Here is a 21359-nt window from a genome sequence, read left to right as displayed (position 1 = left end):
CATCCTTCTCATCCTGTGTCATCCCCTTCTCCTCCTGCCCTCAATCTTCCCCAGCATCAGGGTCTTTTCAAATGAGTCAGCTCTTCGCATCAGGTGGCCAAAGTATTGGAGTTTCAGCTTCAGCATCAGGTCTGTTTCAAATATTCTAATTAGAAATTTTCTTTCAGAAAATAGCAATTATAAGTTTTTGCTTTCTTGAAAGATTTTCTTTAAAAGGAACTAAAGAATTAAGTTCAGTATAGGTTATTCTAGCAGGCTTTGTGGCATAGATACCCTAAGTAATTCATTGTGAGACTCCAGTATCTGCCACCTTAATAAAATTGCTATTAACTGACAACTAAACTTGATACTTTTAAAGTGTACAGGTCATACATAAACCAGTCCAATCATTGAAGGATTTCTGCTCTTACATACTCTATACAATTGTAAGACTGCCCATTTTATAGGATTTTTTTTTTAAGCAATGTCTGTAAAAATGCCTGTGAATCCTAAAAAGTGCATGCTAACTTAAAATTTGTTTTTAGGTATTGATATTTCTTGCTAAGTTGAAAACCTTCTTTACCAAATATGATGGAACCAAAAATATCATGCAGCGATGGCTAAGAAAAATCACTCCCTGTGATTAAATTTTACTGAGTATGAACAATTTTTTTTCTTGATATAGGCTCAATTGTACTTTTTTACTCAAGTGGATAAATGAATGCTAAGATATAATCTTAACTTTTTTTGGAAATAATTCAACATACATTTAACTGATTTTCTGATATTTATTTTTAATATGACTATTTAAAAATTCATCTTAATGGAAGACTTGGAGAAGGCAGATTTTACTTGGGTTGACAATAATCAAAGAATGCAGTTGATAGAGTGGCTACCATTTACCAAATGACTGTTATGTACTAGGCATTATTCTTTATTATCTTACATTTACCAACTTTAATTCTTATAGTAACACTGCAGGATAGATATTAGCCTCGTTTCACTGGTGAAGAAAGAGAAGCTTAATTAAAGTGACTTGCCTAGTTTTCATAACCGGTTTATATGCTCAGCAGATATTTGAGAATCTGCTTGGTGTTGGCCCTGTCACTATGCTGAGACTGAGAATGCAGTTGTGAACGAGAAAGAGAAGATCTCCACTCTAAAGAAGCTTACACTCAAGTGGTAAAATCAGGATTTTAAAATAGCAGCGTCAGAGTCTAAAGTTCTTCTTCTTAGCTTCCATATTCCCTCCCACCTCCCTGGTGGCTCAGAGGTTAAAGCGTCTGCCTACGATGAGGGAGACCTGGGTTCGATCCCTGGGTCAGGAAGATCCCCTGGAGAAGGAAATGGCACCCCACTCCAGTACTCTTGCCTGGAGAATCCCATGGACGGAGGAGCCTGGTGGCTACAGTCCACCGGATCGCAAAGAGTCGGACACGACTGAGCGACTTCATTTCACTTCAAGGATACCACAGAAGAGATGGAGAAGTGGTTTTTAGTGCCACTTAAGAAAGTGTGTGGGGATGGAAACTGCATACTGGAATATGTTATGAGAGAAATATTGGCATATGAGTGTCAAGAAATATCAGGAAAAAAAAAAAAAAACCCAAGGGCCTAGCTGTGTGGTGGGGAATGGTAAGCCTGTGCAACATGACAGCCTTGTTTTCTGTGGATACACTTTAGACAGTGTATATTGCAATAGCAGTGATGTACTTGGTGATAGCCTGAAAGGATCATCTCAGTGTACGGCTCTGCGCTGTCCAACATGGTAGCCATTACCTACTTATGGCTTTCAAGTGCCTGAAATGTGGCTAGTGAAACTAAGGAACTGAATGTTAAAATTAAAAAAGTTTTTTTTTTTTTAAATTTAAAAACTGACACTTGATTCAGTTACTAGATCTTTAAGCATGTCTGGAACAACATGGGTATGTGAACCTATTTTTTTCTGCCTATATTTTAAGAAAATTATATACAGATCAAGTATTTGTGATGAAAATTTAGCATATGAATTGAGATGTGCTGTAATATAAAATACACACTGGATTTTGAAAACATGATGAAAAAAGAATATAAAATACCCATTAATTATTTAGAAAATAGTTACATGCTGAAATGATATTTTGGATATGCTAGGTTAAATAAAGTATTAGTTTCAACTGTTTTTTACTTTTTAAAAAATATACCTACTAAGAAATCTTAAATTATATACATGAATTACATTATATTTGTACTGGAGAAAGCTGGTATAATCAAAGGAGTCCTGGTGAAGACAGTCTGGTCCATATATTACCTTTTATTTCTGGCATCAGAATATTTTCTTAGTATACATCAGTATCCTTTTATCAAAAGTTATGTATTGCTCATTATTCTAAGAATGAATGTTGTGCAAGTGTGAAAGTGAAAGTGTTAGTCACTCAGTTGTGTCTGACTCTTTGTGACCCCATGGACTGTAGCCCACCAGGCTCCTCTGTCCATGGGATTCTCCAGGCAAGAATACTGGAGCGGGTTGCCATACCCTTCTCCAGGGGATCTTCCCAACCCAGATATTGAACCCAGGTCTCCCAAATTGTAGGTGGATTCTTTACTGAGCTACCAGAGAAGCCCATTGTACTTTCTAAGAATGCATGTTAAGAATCATGTTAATAACTGTGTCACCATTTCTTTCCAGAGTAGAAATATAAAATTATTTACACATGCACTTATATGAACTGTCTGTATACAAGTGTATATAACACATTTGTTTCCAGAGTATTTCCTGTAATATGTTTGCGAAAACAGAAAGTAAACGTAAGTATTCTGTGGAACTATATTCAAGGATTGACAGGCTTGGGGGTAAAACACTTTATTATATACTATACAATATATATATATATATTTAGGACAAAAGCAAACATTATAAAAAGTATAAAAGTAGACAAAAAAAGATACAAACACAGTATATTTTGGTCAGAATTTCAGATGTGTTTTTTTTTCTTCTCTCTCCCCTTTACTTCAAAAGTTATGAATACTTTGGAAGCAGCATGTATTGTTGCACTTTTGATTTTTTGTTGTACGGTTAATGAACTGGAAAGTCTGGATGGCTGGGGATCATCTCTTTGGCCTTCCCATTCTTTCGTTTCTTCTTCTTTGATTATTAAAGGTTTTCCTAGAGTTTGGCCGACAAGGTTACAGACTTCTTGAGCTTTGCGCCATGCGTTTTCTACAGCAGCAAGACAGGCTTGTCGTCTTAGGAATTAAATGCAGAAATGATTAGTAAGACATTCAACAAACTGTAGGATGGAACAGTTTTGTTTAATTAGTTAATTCATTGAAAGATGTGCTTAACTTACCGAAGGTTATCAACAGAACCTGGCATGTGATAGAACTGGGGTTGGCTGATGACAACAGAGCTATCTAGCTTTTCAACAAGAAAGTTACAGATATTTTGCATTTTTCCAAATTCAGTAAATGTAATGCAGACCTGTAAATGAGATAACAGTTGAAATTATTTTCATTTCTGATTTCAAATTTTTTTCTACATGTGAGTTAAGAAAAAGTAAAGACAGATTACAGTGAGGTCATTTTATAGTATGTAACAGATAAGAAAGGCCTACTTGGTACTTATAACCAAATTTTGTTATTGAATTTATCTTTGCTTATGAATTTTTTAATTTGTTTATTGTTGACTTGAACATTTTAAAATTCATTTTAAATCAGTCAGGGACTTTTTTATGAAACAGAATTGGGGGGCTTCCCCTTCAATTTTATTATTTGGCTAAATTCTTAGCCTGATAAATGTTTCATGACTCTTTAGACATTAGCCAGCTTCCTGATTAGCGGTAATTACTTCATGCTTCACTGCTGTCAGTGAGGTATGCTTCTTCATCCGATAATTATTTTCAGATCTATATGCAGAAGCTCATCTATTTCATTATGCCATCTGCCTTTAACTATGTGGAAGCAGTTCTTATACGTTCAGCAATACTTGAAAACTGTAGTCTTTAAACATTCTACGGAAGCAAACTAAACCTTTTTCCTAAGGAAACTACACAAGCTCAATATGTAAAACAATGAAGTACAGGTACTGAAGTACTTTATGTAAAATATATAATACTTTATGTAAAATATGTAAAACAATAATGTACAGATACTTAAGTACAGGCTGGAGTAGCACAGTCATCTTATACAATATAGAACAGTTGCCTTTCATCATAAATGTTATCCACGGAAGACTGATGTTCTGTCTGGTTTCAATACTTACTTTGGATTAATTTGCTCTTTTTTCTAGTTTCTTAAGGCAGAAGCTTAGATTATTTATTTCAGATTTTTCTTCTTTTTACTATATGCATTCAATGCTAAAATTTCTCTCTAAGCCCTGCTTTCGCTGCATCTCATAGTTTTTGATAGATTGTATTTTCATTTTCATTTAGTTCTAAACATTTTAAAATTTCTCTTGGGATTTCTTCATTGATCCACATGTCATTTAGAAGTATGTTGTTTAATCTCCACATATCGGGATTTTCCAATAATGTTTCCATTACTGATTTCTAGTTTAATTCCACTGTGATCAGAGAGCAAACATTATATTATCTATCCTTTTAAATTTGTTAAGGTATAAGTTTTGGCCTAGAATGTATTTTAGGGGTAAGGGGAGCAGAGAAAGGTTTACTGCAGAGCCAAGTATTAAGAATGGGTGGCTTGTTCTTGAAAGACCCAAATTCCAAACGTGTGCTATCTTGGTGAATATTCCATTAGAGCTTGAGAAGAATTCTGTTTTGGGGGAAGTAATTTATAGATTTCCATTTTGTTGTTGTTTTTAGTCGTTGTGTCCGACTCTTTGTGAACCCATGGCTCCTCTGTCCATGGGATTTTCTAGACAAGAACATCGGAGTGGGTTGCCATTTCCTTCTCCAGGAGATCTTCTTGACCCAGGGGTTGATGGAACCCATGTCACCTGCTTGGCAGGTGGATCTTTACCACTGAACCACCTGAGAAGCCGCGTAGATGTCCATTATATCCAGTCAATTGATGGTATTATTGAATTTAACTAGGTCCTTACTGATTTTATGCCTGTGGAATCTGCCCCTTCTTTTTAAAGTGACTTTCCTTTTTTAAAAAAAAAACATTATTTATTTGGCTGCATCAGGTCTCAGTTGCATCATAGGGTCTTCACTGCATCATGTGGGATTTTTTGTGTGGTGTATAGTCTGTCTACTTGCGGCCCACAGGCTTAGTTGCTCCATGGCCTGTGGGATCTTAGTTCCCTGACCAGGGACTGAACCCATGTCCCCTGCACTGCCAGGTAGACTCGTAACCACTGGACCACGAGGAAAGTCCCTGAATCTGTCCCTTTTTGATAAAGGAAGTTGGAGACTCCAACTATGATGGTGGATGCATCTATTCCTCCTAGAGGTTCTATTAGTTTTTGCCTGATGTAGTTTGATACTCAGGAGACTGCATATTAAAGACAGTTATTATTTTTTGGCTGTGCCACTGTGTGGCATGTGGGATCTTAGTTCCCTGACCAGGGATTGAACCCTGCACTCGAAGCACAGGGTCTTAACCACTGGACCACCAGGGAAGTCCCCATGGATTGTTATGTTTCTTGGAAAACTGCCCTGTATCATTACATAATACCCTTCTGTATCCTTGATAACTCCCTATTATGAAGTCTGCTCTGTATAAAATTATGATAGTGACGCTTGCTTTCTTTTGATTAGTGTTAGCATGATTAATTTTTCCCCATGGATATCTATATATGTCTTTATATTTAAGACAGATTTCTCATAGATAACATATAGTTTGATGGTGTTTTTGACCCACTGTGACAAACTGTCTTTTAATTGTTGCATTTAGGCCACTGATGCTCAAAGCATTACTGATAGAGCTAGAGTAATATCTATCATATTCTTTACTGTTTTCTATTTGTTTCCTTCGTTCTTTTTTCTAAGTTCTGTCTTCTGCCTTTTGTGATTTTAATTGAGCATTTCATGGTTTCTTCTTTTTCTCCTTTCTTAGCATATCAGTTATATTTTTTAAGCTTTTATTAGTGGTTTCCCTAAAGTACATAATACATATTAACAATGAATCCAAGTCCACTTTAAATAACACTATACCACTTTATGGGCGGTATAACTATAATAACAAAATAATCCTAAGTATTCCACCCCATCTCTTGTATCATTACTGTCATTTATCTCACTTATACATCAGCATGCGTGCATGCTAAGTTGCTTCAGTTGTGTCCGACTCTTTGCAACGCTGTGGACTGTAGCCTGCCAGACTTCTCTGTCCATACTCCAGGCAAGAATACTGGAGTGGCTTGCCATGCTCTCCTCCAGGGGGATCTTCCTGACCCAGGGCTTGAACCTGTGCCTCTTATGTCTCCTGCATTGCCAAGCAGGTTCTTTACTGAGCCATGGGGAAAGCCCCTTAAATTATTTGTATTTAATGTGATTATTGATATGGTTATATTTAAACTTCTGATCTTGCTATTGATTTTCTATTTGTCTCATATTTTCTTTGTTCCCCTCTCCCCATTTTCTGCCTTTTGGGGAAGAGACTGAGTATATTTTTTATTCTATTTGATATCTTTCATTGGTTTCTTTACTGTAACCTGTTACTTTAGTGTCTGCTTTAGAGTTTACAGTATATATATATGTTTAATTTATCTCAGTCTACCTTCAGGAGATACATCATTTCACACATAAGAAACTTTAAATATTGTACTTCTATTTCTCCCTTCATGCTATTGCTGTTGTATGTTTTATATATGTTATAATCCCTAAAGTTCATCATTATCATTTTTGTTTAAACAATTATTTTTATATAGGTGTAGAGTTATAGAGATATAAGAAAAATATCAAATCTACCTATGTAGTTACCATTTTCAGTGTTCTTCATTCCTCTCTGTAGATTCCTATTCCTTTCTAGTACCATTTCCTTCCACCTACCCAACTCTGTTTAACATTCCTTGGATTGAAGGTCTATGGTAATAAATTCTTTCAGCTTTCTGAAAAAAGTCTATAACTGGCCTTTGATTTTGAACAATATTTTTGCTGAATATAGGGGAAATATAAGATAGGAAAAATATGATTTAAATGCATAAATCAAGTATAAATATGACTTATACATTGGACAAGGAAATGGCAACCCACTCCAGTATTCTTGCCTGGAAAATCCCATGGACAGAGGAGCCTCGCAGGCCACAGTCCACGGGGTGACAAGAGTTGGACATGACTTAGCAACTAAAACCACTAAAACCAAACCACATATAAAATATTTCACAACAAAAATGAAGAGTTGAGAAAAGACTAGATGAGATAATGTATGGAAAACAGATGACACATGGAAACGTGGAAGGACAAGGAGAGGGAGGACTGTTTATATTACTTTTCCTATAGACTTTTTAATAGACCTTTATTGAATGCTTATTGTGTCCTAGGTTTTTAAAATCTCTCCAACACTGAAACTGTAACAAGAAAACAACATAAGAAGTGGAAAGACAGATAAAGGAATTGCAAAGCCAAGGTTTTACTTCAACATTTCCTAGGTGGATCCCTAAAATCATCATCATTGTTGTTTAGTCACTAAGTCATGTCCGGACTCTCTGCAACGCCGTGGACTGTAGCCTGTCAGGCTCCTCTGTCCACTGGATTTCCCAGGCAAGAATACTGGAGTGGGTCACCATTTCCTTCTCCAGGGGATCTTCCTGAGCCAGGAATTGAACGTGAGGTGCCTATGACATCTCCTGCATTGCAGGTGGATTCTTTATTGCTGAAGCAACAGGGAAGCCCAAAATCATTAAAGTATTTTTAAAATTCCTTCAGATAGTTAAATTTTAAGTGAAAAAATTACAAATTTATTCAAGTAAATATAGGGACAACAGTGTATTATGATAATTACTAACTCAAGAGGTAAGAAGCCAGGATTCTAATTTCCATTCTAATTCTTGTAATATGATCTTTAAAAAGTCTGAGCCTAAGCTATCTTAGCCACACCGTTAAATTTAGGAAAAATAATGTATTATCTGCCTGAAGGTAGGACTAGGTGATTTCTTAAGGCAGAGGAACCAGAGATCAAATTGCCAACATCCACTGGATCATGGAGAAAGCAAGAGAGTTCCAGAAAAACATCTATTTCTGCTTTATTGACTATGCCAAAGCCTTTGACTGTGTGGATCACAATAAACTGTAGAAAATTCTGAAAGAGATGGGAATACCAGACCACCTGACCTGCCTCTTGAGAAATCTGTACGCAGGTCAGGAAGCAACAGTTAGAATTGGACATGGAACAACAGACTGTTTCCAAATAGGAAAAGGAGTACATCAAGGCTGTATATTGTTCCCCTGCTTATTTAAGTTATATGCAGAGTACATCATGAGAAACGCTGGACTGGAAGAAGCACAAGCTGGAATCAAGACTGCCGGGAGAAATATCAATAACCTCAGATATGCAGATGATAAGACCCTTATGGCAGAGAGTGAAGAGGAACTAAAAAGCCTCTTGATAAAAGTAAAAGTGGAGAGTGAAAAAGTTGGCCTAAAGCTTAACATTCAGAAAACAAAGATCATGGCCTCTGATCCCATCACTTCATGGGAAATAGATGGGGAAACAGTGGAAATAGTGTCAGACTTTATTTTTTGGGGCTTCAAAATCACTGCAGATGGTGATTGCAGCCATGAAATTAAAAGACGCTTACTCCTTGGAAGAAAAGTTATAACCAACCTAGATAGTATATTCAAAAGCAGAGACATTACTTTGCCGACTAAGGTCCGTCTAGTCAAGGCTATGGTTTTTCCAGGGGTCATGTATGGATGTGAGAGTTGGACTGTGAAGAAAGCTGAGTGGCGAAGAATTGATGCTTTTGAACTGTGGTGTTGGAGAAGACTCTTGAGAGTCCCTTGGACTGCAAGGAGATCCAACCAGTCCATTCTGAAGGAGATCAGCTCTGGGGTTTCTCTGGAAGGAATGATGCTAAAGCTGAAACTCCAGTACTTTGGCCACCTCATGCGAAGAGTTGACTCATTGGAAAAGACTGATGCTGGGAGGGATTGGGGGCAGGGGGAGAAGGGGATGACAGAGGATGAGATGGCTGGATGGCATCACGGACTGGATGGACGTGAGTCTGAGTGAACTCTGGGAGATGGTGATGGACAGGGAGGCCTGGCATGCTGCGATTCATGGGGTCGGAAAGAGTGGGACATGACTGAGCGACTGAACTGAACCGAAAGGCAAAGGTTCTCTGATTGGATTAACAAGAGTCCATTCTAATCCACTCTTGTTTGTTTCCTGTGGCAAGGAAGCGGTGTGACTAAGCACATACTCCAAGTTTGGAATCAAAGAGACAGCAGTCTTCTAACCTGGCTGTAACTACTTATAACATACTCTGACTTCATAAAGTCCTGATCATAAAATCTTTGAAGATAAGTAAAAAGCTCAACAGATCTAGGAACTAAATGTTTTCATTCAGTTCAGTTCAGTCACTCAGTCGTGTCCGACTCTTTCTGACCCCATGAATCGCAGCACGCCAGGCCTCGCTGTCCATCACCATCTCCCAGAGTTCACTCAGACTCACGTCCATCGAGTCCGTGATGCCATCCAGCCATCTCATCCTGGGTCGTCCCCTTCTCCTCCTGCCCTCAATCCCTCCCAGCATCAGAGTCTTTTCCAATGAGTCAACTCTTTGCATGAAGTGGCCAAAGTACTGGAGCTTCAGCTTTAGCATCATTCCTTCCAAAGAAATCCCAGGGTTGATCTTCAGAATGGACTGGTTGGATCTCCTTGCAGTCCAAGGGACTCTCAAGAGTCTTCTCCAACACCACAGTTCAAAAGCATCAATTCAACAGACCAATCAAAAGCACGGAAATTGAAACTGTAATCAGAAATCTTCCAGCAAACAAAAGCCCAGGTCCAGATGGCTTCACAGCTGAATTCTACCAAAAATTTCGAGAAGAGCTAACACCTATCCTACTCAAACTCTTCCAGAAATTGCAGAGGAAGGTAAACTTCCAAACTCATTCTATGAGGCCACCATCACCCTGATACCAAAACCTGACAAATATACTACAAAAAAAGAAAACTATAGGCCAATATCACTGATGAACATAGATGCAAAAATCCTCAACAAAATTCTAGCAATTAGAATTCAACAACACATTAAAAAGATCATACACCATGACTAAGTGGGCTTTATCCCAGGGATGCAAGGATTCTTCAATATCCGCAAATCAATCAATGTAATTCACCACATTAACAAATTGAAAAATAAAAGCCATATGATTATCTCAATAGATGCAGAGAAGGCCTTTGACAAGATTCAACATCCATTTATGATAAAAACTCTCCAGAAAGCAGGAATAGAAGGAACATACCTCAACATAATAAAAGCTATATATGACAAACCCACAGCAAACATTATCCTCAATGGTGAAAAATTCAAAGCATTTCCCCTAAAGTCAGGAACAAGACAAGGGTGCCCACTTTCACCACTACTATTCAACATAGTTCTGGAAGTTTTAGCCACAGCAATCAGAGCAGAAAAAGAAATAAAAGGAATCCAAGTTGGAAAAGAAGAAGTAAAACTCTCACTGTTTGCAGATGACATGATCCTCTACATAGAAAACCCTAAAGACTCTACTAGAAAATTACTAGAGCTAATTAATGAATATAGTAAAGTTGCAGGATATAAAATCAACACACAGAAATCCCTTGCATTCCTATACACTAATAATGAGAAAGTAGAAAAAGAAATTAAGGAAACAATTCCATTCACCATTGCAACAAAAAGAATAAAATACTTAGGAATATATCTACCTAAAGAAACTAAAGACCTATATATAGAAAACTATAAAACACTGATGAAAGAAATCAAAGAGGACACTAATAGATGGAGAAATATACCATGTTCATGGATCGGAAGAATCAATATAGTGAAAATCAGTATACTACCCAAAACAATTTACAAATTCAATGCAATCCCTATCAAGATACCAGCGATATTTTTCACAGAACTAGAACAAATAATTTCAAGATTTGTATGGAAATACAAAAAACCTTGAATAGCCAAAGCAATCTTGAGAAAGAAGAATGGAACTGGAGGAATCAACTTGCCTGACTTCAGGCTCTACTACAAAGCCACAGTCATCAAGACAGTATGGTATTGGCACAAAGACAGAAATATAGATCAATGGAACAAAATAGAAAGCCCAGAGATAAATCCACACACATATGGATACCTTATCTTTGACAAAGGAGGCAAGAATATACAATGGAGTAAAGATAATCTCTTTAACAAGTGGTGCTGGGAAAACTGGTCAACCACTTGTAAAAGAATGAAACTAGATCACTTTCTAACACCGTACACAAAGATAAACTCAAAATGGATTAAAGATCTAAATGTAAGACGAGACACTATAAAACTCCTAGAGGAGAACATAGGCAAAACACTCTCCGACATAAACCACAGCAGGATCCTCTATGATCCACCTCCCAGAATTCTGGAAATAAAAGCAAAAATAAACAAATGGGACCTAATTAAAATTAAAAGCTTCTGCACAACAAAGGAAAATATAAGCAAAGTGAAAAGACAGCCTTCGGAATGGGAGAAAATAATAGCAAATGAAGCAACTGACAAACAACTAATCTCAAAAATATACAAGCAACTTATGCAGCTCAATTCCAGAAAAATAAATGACCCAATCAAAAAATGGGCCAAAGAACTAAATAGACATTTCTCCAAAGAAGACATACAGATGGCTAACAAACACATGAAAAGATGCTCAACATCACTCATTATCAGAGAAATGCAAATCAAAACCACAATGAGGTACCACTTCACACCAGTCAGAATGTCTGCGATCCAAAAATCTGCAAGCAATAAATGCTGGAGAGGATGTGGAGAGAAGGGAACCCTCCTACACTGTTGGTGGGAATGCAAACTAGTACAGCCACTATGGAGAACAGTGTGGAGATTCCTTAAAAAATTGCAAATAGAACTGCCTTATGACCCAGCAATCCCACTGCTGGGCATACACACTGAGGAAACCAGAATTGAAAGAGACACGTGCACCCCAATGTTCATCGCAGCACTGTTTATAATAGCCAGGACATGGAAACAACCTAGATGTCCATCAGCAGATGAATGGATAAGAAAGCTGTGGTACATATACACAATGGAGTATTACTCAGCCGTTAAAAAGAATACATTTGAATCAGTTCTGATAAGATGGACGAAACTGGAGCTGATTATACAGAGTGAAGTAAGCCAGAAAGAAAAACACCAATACACTGTACTAACACATATATTTGGAATTTAGAAAGATGGCAATGATGACCCTGTATGCAGGACAGCAAAAAAGACACAGATGTGTATAGTGTACTTTTGGACTCAGAGGGAGAGGGTGAGATGATTTGGGAGAATGGCATTGAAACATGTATAATATCATGTAAGAATCGAATTGCCAGTCTATGTCCGATGCAGGATACGGCATGCTTGGGGCTGGTACACGGGGATGACCCAGAGAGATGTTGTGGGGAGGGGGGTGGGAGGGGTTTCATGTTTGGGAACGCATGTACACCCTTGGTGGATTCATGTCAATGTATGACAAAACCAATACAGAATTGTAAAGTAAAATAAAAAATAAATATAAAAACAAACAAACAAACAAAAAAACAAAAGCATCAATTCTTCAGCGCTCAGCCTTCTTCACAGTCCAACTCTCACATCCATACGTGACCACAGGAAAAACCATAGCCTTGACTAACTAGACGGACCTTAGTTGGCAAAGTAATGTCTCTGCTTTTGAATATACTATCTAGGTTTTCATTAATTGTGTATAAAAAAATACACAATTGTTTCAATTTGTGCAAAGGTTGAGTCGTTTTTATTTTTAAATAAATCTTAACACAAAATAAAATTGTCTTGTGAAACAAAAGAATGTTGAAGTCTTTCAATCCTTTATGCTATGACTATTAATTTGCTCTTTATCTGAGGAGAAGAAATTTTTCCTCTGTAGTGTTTCTTCCTGTTGACTACATGATAGCATTACAAAAATTTTGTTCAGGTGGCAATTAAATGCTACTTCACTCTTGCTATTTTTATTCTGTTTCAAAACAATTTCTCTTAAATCTCACCCAGATATGGTAACACCAAAAATGATTTTGAGGAAAATGATCTTTTATCAACACCATGAGAAGTATTTTTCCTGTACTTGACTTTCAAGAATAAAATTAAATGCAAATTGTCCCCACAAAGTCATGCTGTTTCCAGTTATTTGTGAAGATAATACATACCTCTGCTTCCATGTGATAAGCATTTTCTAGCCTTTTAAAATCCTTTGTCACAGTTACATTTTCTGACTGAAACAGAAAGTACAAGAATATGATTACTGAATGTTTGGCTACTAAATGCAATTAATCTAAAACATAAAGTATAAACCTGTACTTATGAAAATCAGAATAACAAAATATGTGAAAAGAACTGGCTTGCCTAATGCTTTAAAATTTTCCTAAAAAAACATAAATTCAGAAACCTACAAATATTTGCTGATATTTCATAATTGTCATTCCAGTTGTAATTTTTACATTCAGTTAAGTATGAACTTAGGGTGATATATATCTGAAGCATTATTTGTACATAAAACATTCTGAATGTTGTAGGGATGTTAGAGTTTATAAAATGTTTAATAATTTAAACATTTAATATTATAATTTAATAATTTATTAATAATTTAAGTTATTAAATTAACAATTTATTATAATTTAATGTTATAATTTGTTTACAAATAATACTAATTTACTGAACACATATAGTATGCAACTTTGGGCAAGTTACTCAACTTTCTGAGACATAGTTTCCACACTTATAAAATTGTGTCACACCGCATGTGAGGTAGTAGGTAGATGGGCCCCAGGCTGAGCGACTGGAGCTTGTCTCCCCTTCCCCCATATTTCGGGGAAAAAGATAATGGCAGGAGCAGACAGAAACTAAGCCCTGAAAGTGAAAGTGAAGTCGCTCAGTCGTGTCCGACTCTCTGCGACCCCATGGACTGTAGCCCACCAGGCTCCTCAGTCCATGGAATTTTCCAGGCAAGATTACTGGAGTGGGTGGCCATTTCCTTCTCCAGCGGATCTTTCCAGCCCAGGGATCGAACCTGGGTCTCCCACACGGCAGACAGACGCTTTACCATCTGAGCCACCTGGAGTAAAAAGATGACCACATCTTTCATTCTTCAGGAAAAGGAGACCTCCCTGGCTGTACATGTGCAGAAAAGTTCCTAGGGGGTCAAAAAAGAAGGGGGTGCCAACCCATAATATGTTTTGCCAACCCCTCAGAGACCTTTGTGCTGGAATCCATCTTAGCCAAAAGATTCGTGCGCACATTGGACAGGGTCCTGAGTCAGATCAGATATGGGCAATAAGCAGGGTAATTGGCTAGAGGAAAACAAAGACCTGGAAGAAGGCCCCTATTTAAGCAATTCAAACCACACCTTCGGAGAAGGCAATGGCACCCCACTCCAGTACTCTTGCCTGGAAAATCCCATGGACGGAGGAGTCTGGTGGGCTGCAGTCCATGGGGTCGCTAAGCGTCGGACACGACTGAGCGACTTCCCTTTCACTTTTCACTTTCCTGCTTTGGAGAAGGAAATGGCAACCCACTCTAGTGTTCTTGCCTGGAGAATCCCAGGGATGGCGGAGCCTGGTGGGCTGCCGTCTGTGGGGTCGCAGAGCCGGACACGACTGAAGCGACTTAGCAGCAGCAACCACACCTTTAGCGCTCCTCCTTAGCAAAGATGCCCTGACTCTTCGAGCGTGTAGCTCTGCTTTACTTCTGTCCTAAATAAACTGCTTTTCTTGGTGCTCTTTCACACGTATGGTGCTTCTAATAATCTTTGCCTGTTTTACAACCTTGGTCTCTTAAAATTCTTTTTTCAAAGAGGTCAAGGGCCAGGGCTCTGCTTCTAGTCAGTAGCCCCTAGTGGTCTAGTGGTTAGGATTCCTGGTTTTCACCCAGTCAGCACAGGTTTGATTCCCAGGCAGGAAACGAAGATCTTGCTTCAAGCTGCCACTCACTGCTGTTCCCTCCAAGATCACATTGAACTGATTTGAGGATTTAATGAAAAGCTGTGAATAAAATGCTTGACACAGAAGGTACTCAGCAAACAGAGATGCAATACCATTATGATATAAACATTTCCAGAAATATTGGACCTAAGCCAGCCTGTTCTTAGAAAAGTAACATTAATGCTTTTTGACTCTCTGGATAAGTACAGGGTATATAATTCTGATAAAAAAGTTGAACTTCTTATTTATGTTTCAAAAGGGTTTTAAAATTTAGTGAAATGAATTCTTGACTTACTCCCACTCTTGGGGATAGGCAGAACTTATATTTTATAAATGTTTGTATCTTTAAAAATATATGCTAAATAAAGATGCTGCTGCTCAATCATTTAATTGTTATTTGGTAAAGGATTTAGATGCACATGAATTTTAAGATATACACTAATTTCAAGCCATTTATAGACCTAGAAAATTCTAAAAAGCTTTAACCTGAAAATCTGAACTTAAGTTCCAATTATAGCTCTGATGTCAGTTTCAATGAAAATATTAATTCATTTTTGTGATAATATTTATTACCATCTTATGGTAATAATTACTCATTGTAGAAAATTACAGTATTGATAAACTAAACCAATGCTGCATATGTTGCTTAAAGTTAAAAACATGAAACTTGATACATGAAACATTTGTCATTTAGTATTCTATGACATGTAAACATATCTTCTATTTTCTTAGATGTCTTTTTTCAGTTTTCCCCCACTTTACTTGATAAATATACATAAGACTTCTGACAGAAAAATTAGAGAAATAATTTTAGGAAAGGTAGCAGAAAAGAAAGTATCTTTTATTGTTTCACTTCACATTATAGTTTTTATAAAAATAATATACACTAGTTAATGAATATCTAATACTAGAGAAAGAACAGTGTCCAAATCCCTTATGTTAATATTTCAGTAAACATTAAATCATCTATCCATGCACATAAAAATTTGTAGATCTATGTATAGAATTTTTTATAAATGAAATTGTACTCTACATGCTGTTCTGTAACCTTTTAATAACTTCTACTTTAGAAAAATTTAAAATCTACAGAAAAGTTGCCAGGATAGTATAGAGTTCCATATACCTCAGTTTCAGATTTTTCTGATGTTATCATTTTTTTATTACTATGGTACATTTCAGTGAAGTTCAGTCTCTCAGTCTTGTCCGACTCTTTGTGACATATACACATATATTCACAATTGTTTCTGCATCTATCCATCTGATATATACTAAGCTAAACATGAGTTCATACTGATGTTTCTAATTAAGAACCACAGAGTTCATTCTAACCTTCCTTTCTTATCTGTAATTTCCTCTCCAGTCCCTCAGCCACCAACCACCTATTTTTCAAGCCTACTAATGGCAACCCACTCCAGTATTCTTGCCTGGAGAATCCCAGGAACAGGGGAGCCTAGCGGGCTGCCATCTATGGGGTCACACAGAGTCGGACACGACTGAAGCGACTTAATAGCAGCATACATATTAAGTAGTTTCAGAACTGTAAACCTTGGAAAAAACATTTACTAACTAGAATACAGAGTTTATATATCTTTCATCTTTATCATTAGTTTCTAGTAAAATATAATTTTCCAAAACTTAGGATACTCCGCTCATCTTCTGTCCCCATGTTCAGTGCAATTATGTCATTCATTTGCAACAGAGTTACAGGTTCATTTGTCACAGTCTGGGTTCTGTCCTGGAATTGATCTCTGGTTTTTTTTTCAAACTTGCATTATTAGTGTTCCCTTTTTGTGATTTAGTTTTATGGGTTTTGACAAATGTATTCACCACTCCAGTACCACACAGAATAATCTTTCCCCTTGAGAAGCTTCTCTGTGCACCTCCTTTATAGTTAACCACTTTGCCATCAAACAACCTGTCCACCAATTTATGTCCCGATAGTTTTCCCTTTTCCAGAATGTCACATGAAAGGATCATAGAATGTAAACCTTTTGAATCTGTTTTTTTCACTTATAATATTTAAGCTTTGCCCATGTTGTTCTGTGACTACCTTGCACCTCTTTATTGCTGAGTAATTTTCCAGTGCATGGATGTAAGTTACTCATTCCGCTATTGAAAACATCTTGGCTGTTCCAAGTTCTAAAGTTTCAGTGAGTTATGAATATACCTGCTATAAATATTCTTGTACAAATTTATATGTGAACATAAGTCTTTGATTCTTACGCAGGTTAATGATTCCTATAATAAGTATAACTTTGTAAGAAGCTGTAAGACTGTCTTTCAAAGTGGCCATACCACTTTGCAGTCTCACCAGCAATGAATGAAAATTTCTGTTGTTCCACATCTTTGCCAGCATTTGCTATCATCAATGATATTGGATTTTAGTCAATCTAATACATGCATAATGGTATCAAATTGTGGTTTTAATTTGCATTTCTTTAATGACAAATAATGTGGAGGATCTTTTCATGTGTTTACTTGCCATCTGTATATATTCTTTGGTGAAGTATATGTTCAGGTATTTTGTGCTTTTTAATTGAGTTATTTGTTTTATTATTGAATCAACCATAAGATCAAATAAAGCAGTAATTTTTATTTTTAAGGGCACTTTTATTTTTAAGGGCTTTAAGTACAGTAACTTACCCATTTAGGAGAAAACAAAACCCTTTTCCTTATACCAAAATAAATTCCAAATGTAGTAAATGTTTAATGTACTATAAAGGGTCCCTAAAAAGTCCAGGAAATATTAGTTAATAGTTATGTAGCCTCAGGCTTTCGAAGGACCCAATAAGCATTACACCAAAGTCAGAAAACATTTTTTTTGCAGGAGAAATGTTTATTTGAAGTGAAAAACAATAAAAACAGTAGTACTTTAACCAACATATGAAGCAGAACAAGAAAACAATAAAAACAGATTACATTAGTTATTACAAATTTGGGGATTTAAAAAACTCTTATCATTTAGCTTTAATCTCCTTATGAGAAGCTTTCCTTATGGAGAAAATAAAACTTTGAAGAGTTTAAGTGATTTACTAGAAGACTCAAAAATATCGTGAAAAATTGTACTATTAAGAGAATTTAAATAAATCTTTAAAATTTTTAATGTTTAATACTGCAAACAAGGTTACATGGCAAATACAAAATTGGGAAAATTTTTGCAATATATGAGAGATAGTTATTGATAATCTTAATTTTTAAAGTTCTCATAAATTTCAAAAGGAAAAATAACAGAAAAATAGGAACAATGATAAGGAATGTTTAATAAGTGTTTTATTTAAAATGCAGTAATCAGGAAAGTTTAAGTATTTTATGGTTGAATGAGTAAATACTGCTTGGAACTTTAAAACATTTTTCCATGAAAACACTCAAAATGAGGTCATGCCTTCACAGGTGAAACTATATATAACCATAAAATTATATATGATCTATATGATAGCTGAATAGTTTATTAACCATTTTCTAAGTACACATTACGTGAGGAGTATGAAACATAACCCATCAATACAAAGCAAGAAGTGAAGTGAAGTCGCTCAGTCGTGTCCGACTCTTTGCGACCCGTGGACTAGCCCACCAGTCTCCTCGGTCCGTGGGATTCTCCAGGCAAGAATACTGGAGTGGGTTGCCATTTCCTTCTCCAGGGTATCTTCCTGACCCAGGGATGGAACCCAGGTCTCCCACATTGCAGGCAGACGCTTTAACCTCTGCACCACCAGGGTCTCCACTCTGGAGAGGTTTAGAATATGGAGGAGAGACAAGGAGAGTAGTAATATAATATAAAGTGATACATTTTATTAACGGTTGTGAATGGGGTATGGTATGAAAAAGTGCTCAAGAAGTGAACTTGGGCTGGTTTTTAAAGGAAAAAAGAGGGAAGTCAGTCTATGAGGGGAGGAGATGACAGGAAATGACAGAACTAAGCTCTATTAAGTGAAAGAGTTTGGAATATGAGGGGCCTTTTAATCAGGGGAGTGATGTTTATAAACACAGATTTTAAAGTTTAAAATGAATAAAGATTCTGTGAAGAATCATTAAATTCACCCTGAAATGTAATATAAATGATTTTATTTGCACTTTCTACTGAACAAATTATTTACCACTGCTTTCCTCCATCAGCAGAGATAATCTGGAGATTACTGACTTTTGCATGTCTTGAACATTAAGTCTTTAATGTAATCACTTTAAGTTGGATGTAGTGATTGATCCTGTTTTACATATTCGAAGTTGCAGCCATGTGAGCTCCGTATACATTTTAAGCAAAAACTTAAGAATTAGTTATATTATTCAAATATGTCTGCAGCACTGGCAGCAGTTTTGGGGAGAATATGTTTCTATATATTAAATTCATTTTATTCACATAATTTATAGTTAGCAGCAGATCCTTCTAAACTGTAAAATCATTTAGAGACATCTTTTCAATATGACTTTTAAAATAAATCTATGCTTATACATGCAATCTATGTTTATAAGTACAAATAAAACTCCTTAAAATAAAGACTTGCTTTTTCAGGGTGTGTCATTTCTAACAAGAGCACTTTTAAGAATTCAGTGTTGGGGGGACACAAATCACAGCTCAGGCCTTCAGGCTATTCTGTAATATGAGGGATCTTAGACAGCCTATGAAGTCTGTGCTTTTTTATTTTCTTTCATTCTAATTATCTGGAGCCTAGGCTAGTTGAAAGAAACCTAGATTTTGGTTTTGAGAATACAGGAGTTCAAATATAACCCTGGGTGTTCAGAGCATTATTTAACCTCCTTAAATCTGGAAAGTGGGGATATTAAAACCTGCTTAACAGGGGTATTGTACGAATTAAATAAGACTCATTCCTTTTTTTTTTTTTTTAAGTGGGCTTAGGGCAAGATTTATTTAGGGATTTGTTTCAGGAACATCTCTGGTAAGAAGAGGTATTTCATATAGGTGGCATGTACAATACACTGGCTTAATTTTCTTCTTTAAGCTAAAACTAAACAATTCGGAGAAAATTTTGAGTCTTTATAAAACGAAAATGGGTACAATATTCCCCCTATCTCGCCTCAGCCCCACATTACTTTTTGCGAAAAATACCAAAGAATCACTTCATGTAAAGCTTTCCCAGGCTGGGAGGAGGGGTGCAGAATAAAAACAAAAAAAGATTCCGTGTCTAGCACACTACTTAGGCAAGCATTTACATCTTATTGTTTCAAGCTGAACAGTTCGTCATTTCAAGGTTAAAAACAAATTACTGCAACAAGTGATACCAAATAAAACCCCACTCCATTTTAATTCTTTTGTTTTACAAGTCACTGCGGCTGATAATTACTTTCCCCTAGAAGGATAGGCTGGGAAGGATTGAAGGCGGGGGGAGAAGGGGACGACAGAGGATGAGATGGTTGGATGGCATCACCGACTCGATGGACACGAGTTTGAGTCAACTCCGGGAGTTGGTGATGGACGGGGAGGCCTGGCGTCGCAGTTCATGGGGTCGCAGGGTCGGACACGACTGAGCGACTGAATTGAACTGAGCAGGATGGACCAGAGATACACTCAGCCAGGTCCTCGCGGCCCCTCACGCCGCCGATGACACAAAGGTGTCCTAGACGCTCAAAACCCTCCCCGCCCCTACCCTCCGCCGCCGCCTTTTCGCGGTCGGGCTGGAAGCTCCCGGCCGGCGGAGCCCTCACCTGCACGCCCTGCTGCCGGAGGCTCTGCGTGATGTAGTCCAGGCGGCGGCAAACGCTCTTCTTGGCCTCGGCCGCCGCCTCCTTGGTGCTGCTCACCCGCACGACCACCTGCGCCCGGTCGGGGCTCGCAGACACCTCCGCGGTGCCGCTGACATGCACCTCGCGGGAGGCAGTTTGGGCCGGCGCTGAGGAGAGAGGGCGGCGGAGGCCGGGCAGCGTCTCTCCACCCGAGAGCAGATAGTTCTCCCGGCCTCGGTCAGCCCAGGGAAGCAGTTCCACGAACACCCGCGACTGGGGGGTCTGTTGCAACGACATAGCGATGGCGGCTTGGTTGTCCGTAGCAACTCAGAGCCGACGGCGGCCGAAGGGGTCCAAGGCCTCAAGGCTGGCGCGGCGCGGCGCAAAGGCTCTCGGGATGGGCTTGGCGGTCCGGGAGCCGCTGTGGAGGGCGGGAGCGACGCTGTGCGGGGCATTTTGCTGCGTCTCCTTTACGAGTTGTTGGCTGAGCGCGGCGCTGTGGTTTTTAACTTGCGACCTTGTGGCCTTGGAAAACCTGAGGGAGGTTTCTATGCGGCCACCCTCTCAGTGAGCTCCCCTTTCCACGCCGTCCGTCCGCCTCGGCCGGCGACGCGCCGTGCGTCCCTCGGAAGTTTCCTCAGAGGCCGGAAGGGCTCTTTGTA

At 37.9% G+C, this 21359-nt stretch overlaps 1 protein-coding gene across 1 annotated transcript; it reads right to left on the bottom strand.

The window, feature by feature from the left end:
* Positions 1-753: 753 nt before the first annotated feature.
* Positions 754-21086, bottom strand: IRAK1BP1 (interleukin 1 receptor associated kinase 1 binding protein 1). The gene is made up of 4 exons (XM_040239071.1): positions 20680-21086; positions 13252-13317; positions 3309-3439; positions 754-3204 (listed from the first exon to the last, which is right to left on the bottom strand). Exons 1-4 carry the CDS (start codon positions 20992-20994, stop codon positions 2934-2936), a joined length of 783 nt encoding a protein of 260 aa, XP_040095005.1. The 5' UTR covers positions 20995-21086; the 3' UTR covers positions 754-2933.
* Between the last annotated feature and the right edge of the window lie 273 nt (positions 21087-21359).

The sequence above is a fragment of the Oryx dammah genome, unplaced genomic scaffold, assembly GCF_014754425.2.
Source record: "Oryx dammah isolate SB20612 unplaced genomic scaffold, SCBI_Odam_1.1 HiC_scaffold_4, whole genome shotgun sequence".
NCBI classification, from domain to species: Eukaryota; Metazoa; Chordata; class Mammalia; order Artiodactyla; family Bovidae; genus Oryx; species Oryx dammah.
The sequence above is the reverse complement of the archived record's forward strand: the minus strand, read 5'-3'. Positions and strand labels throughout refer to the sequence as shown.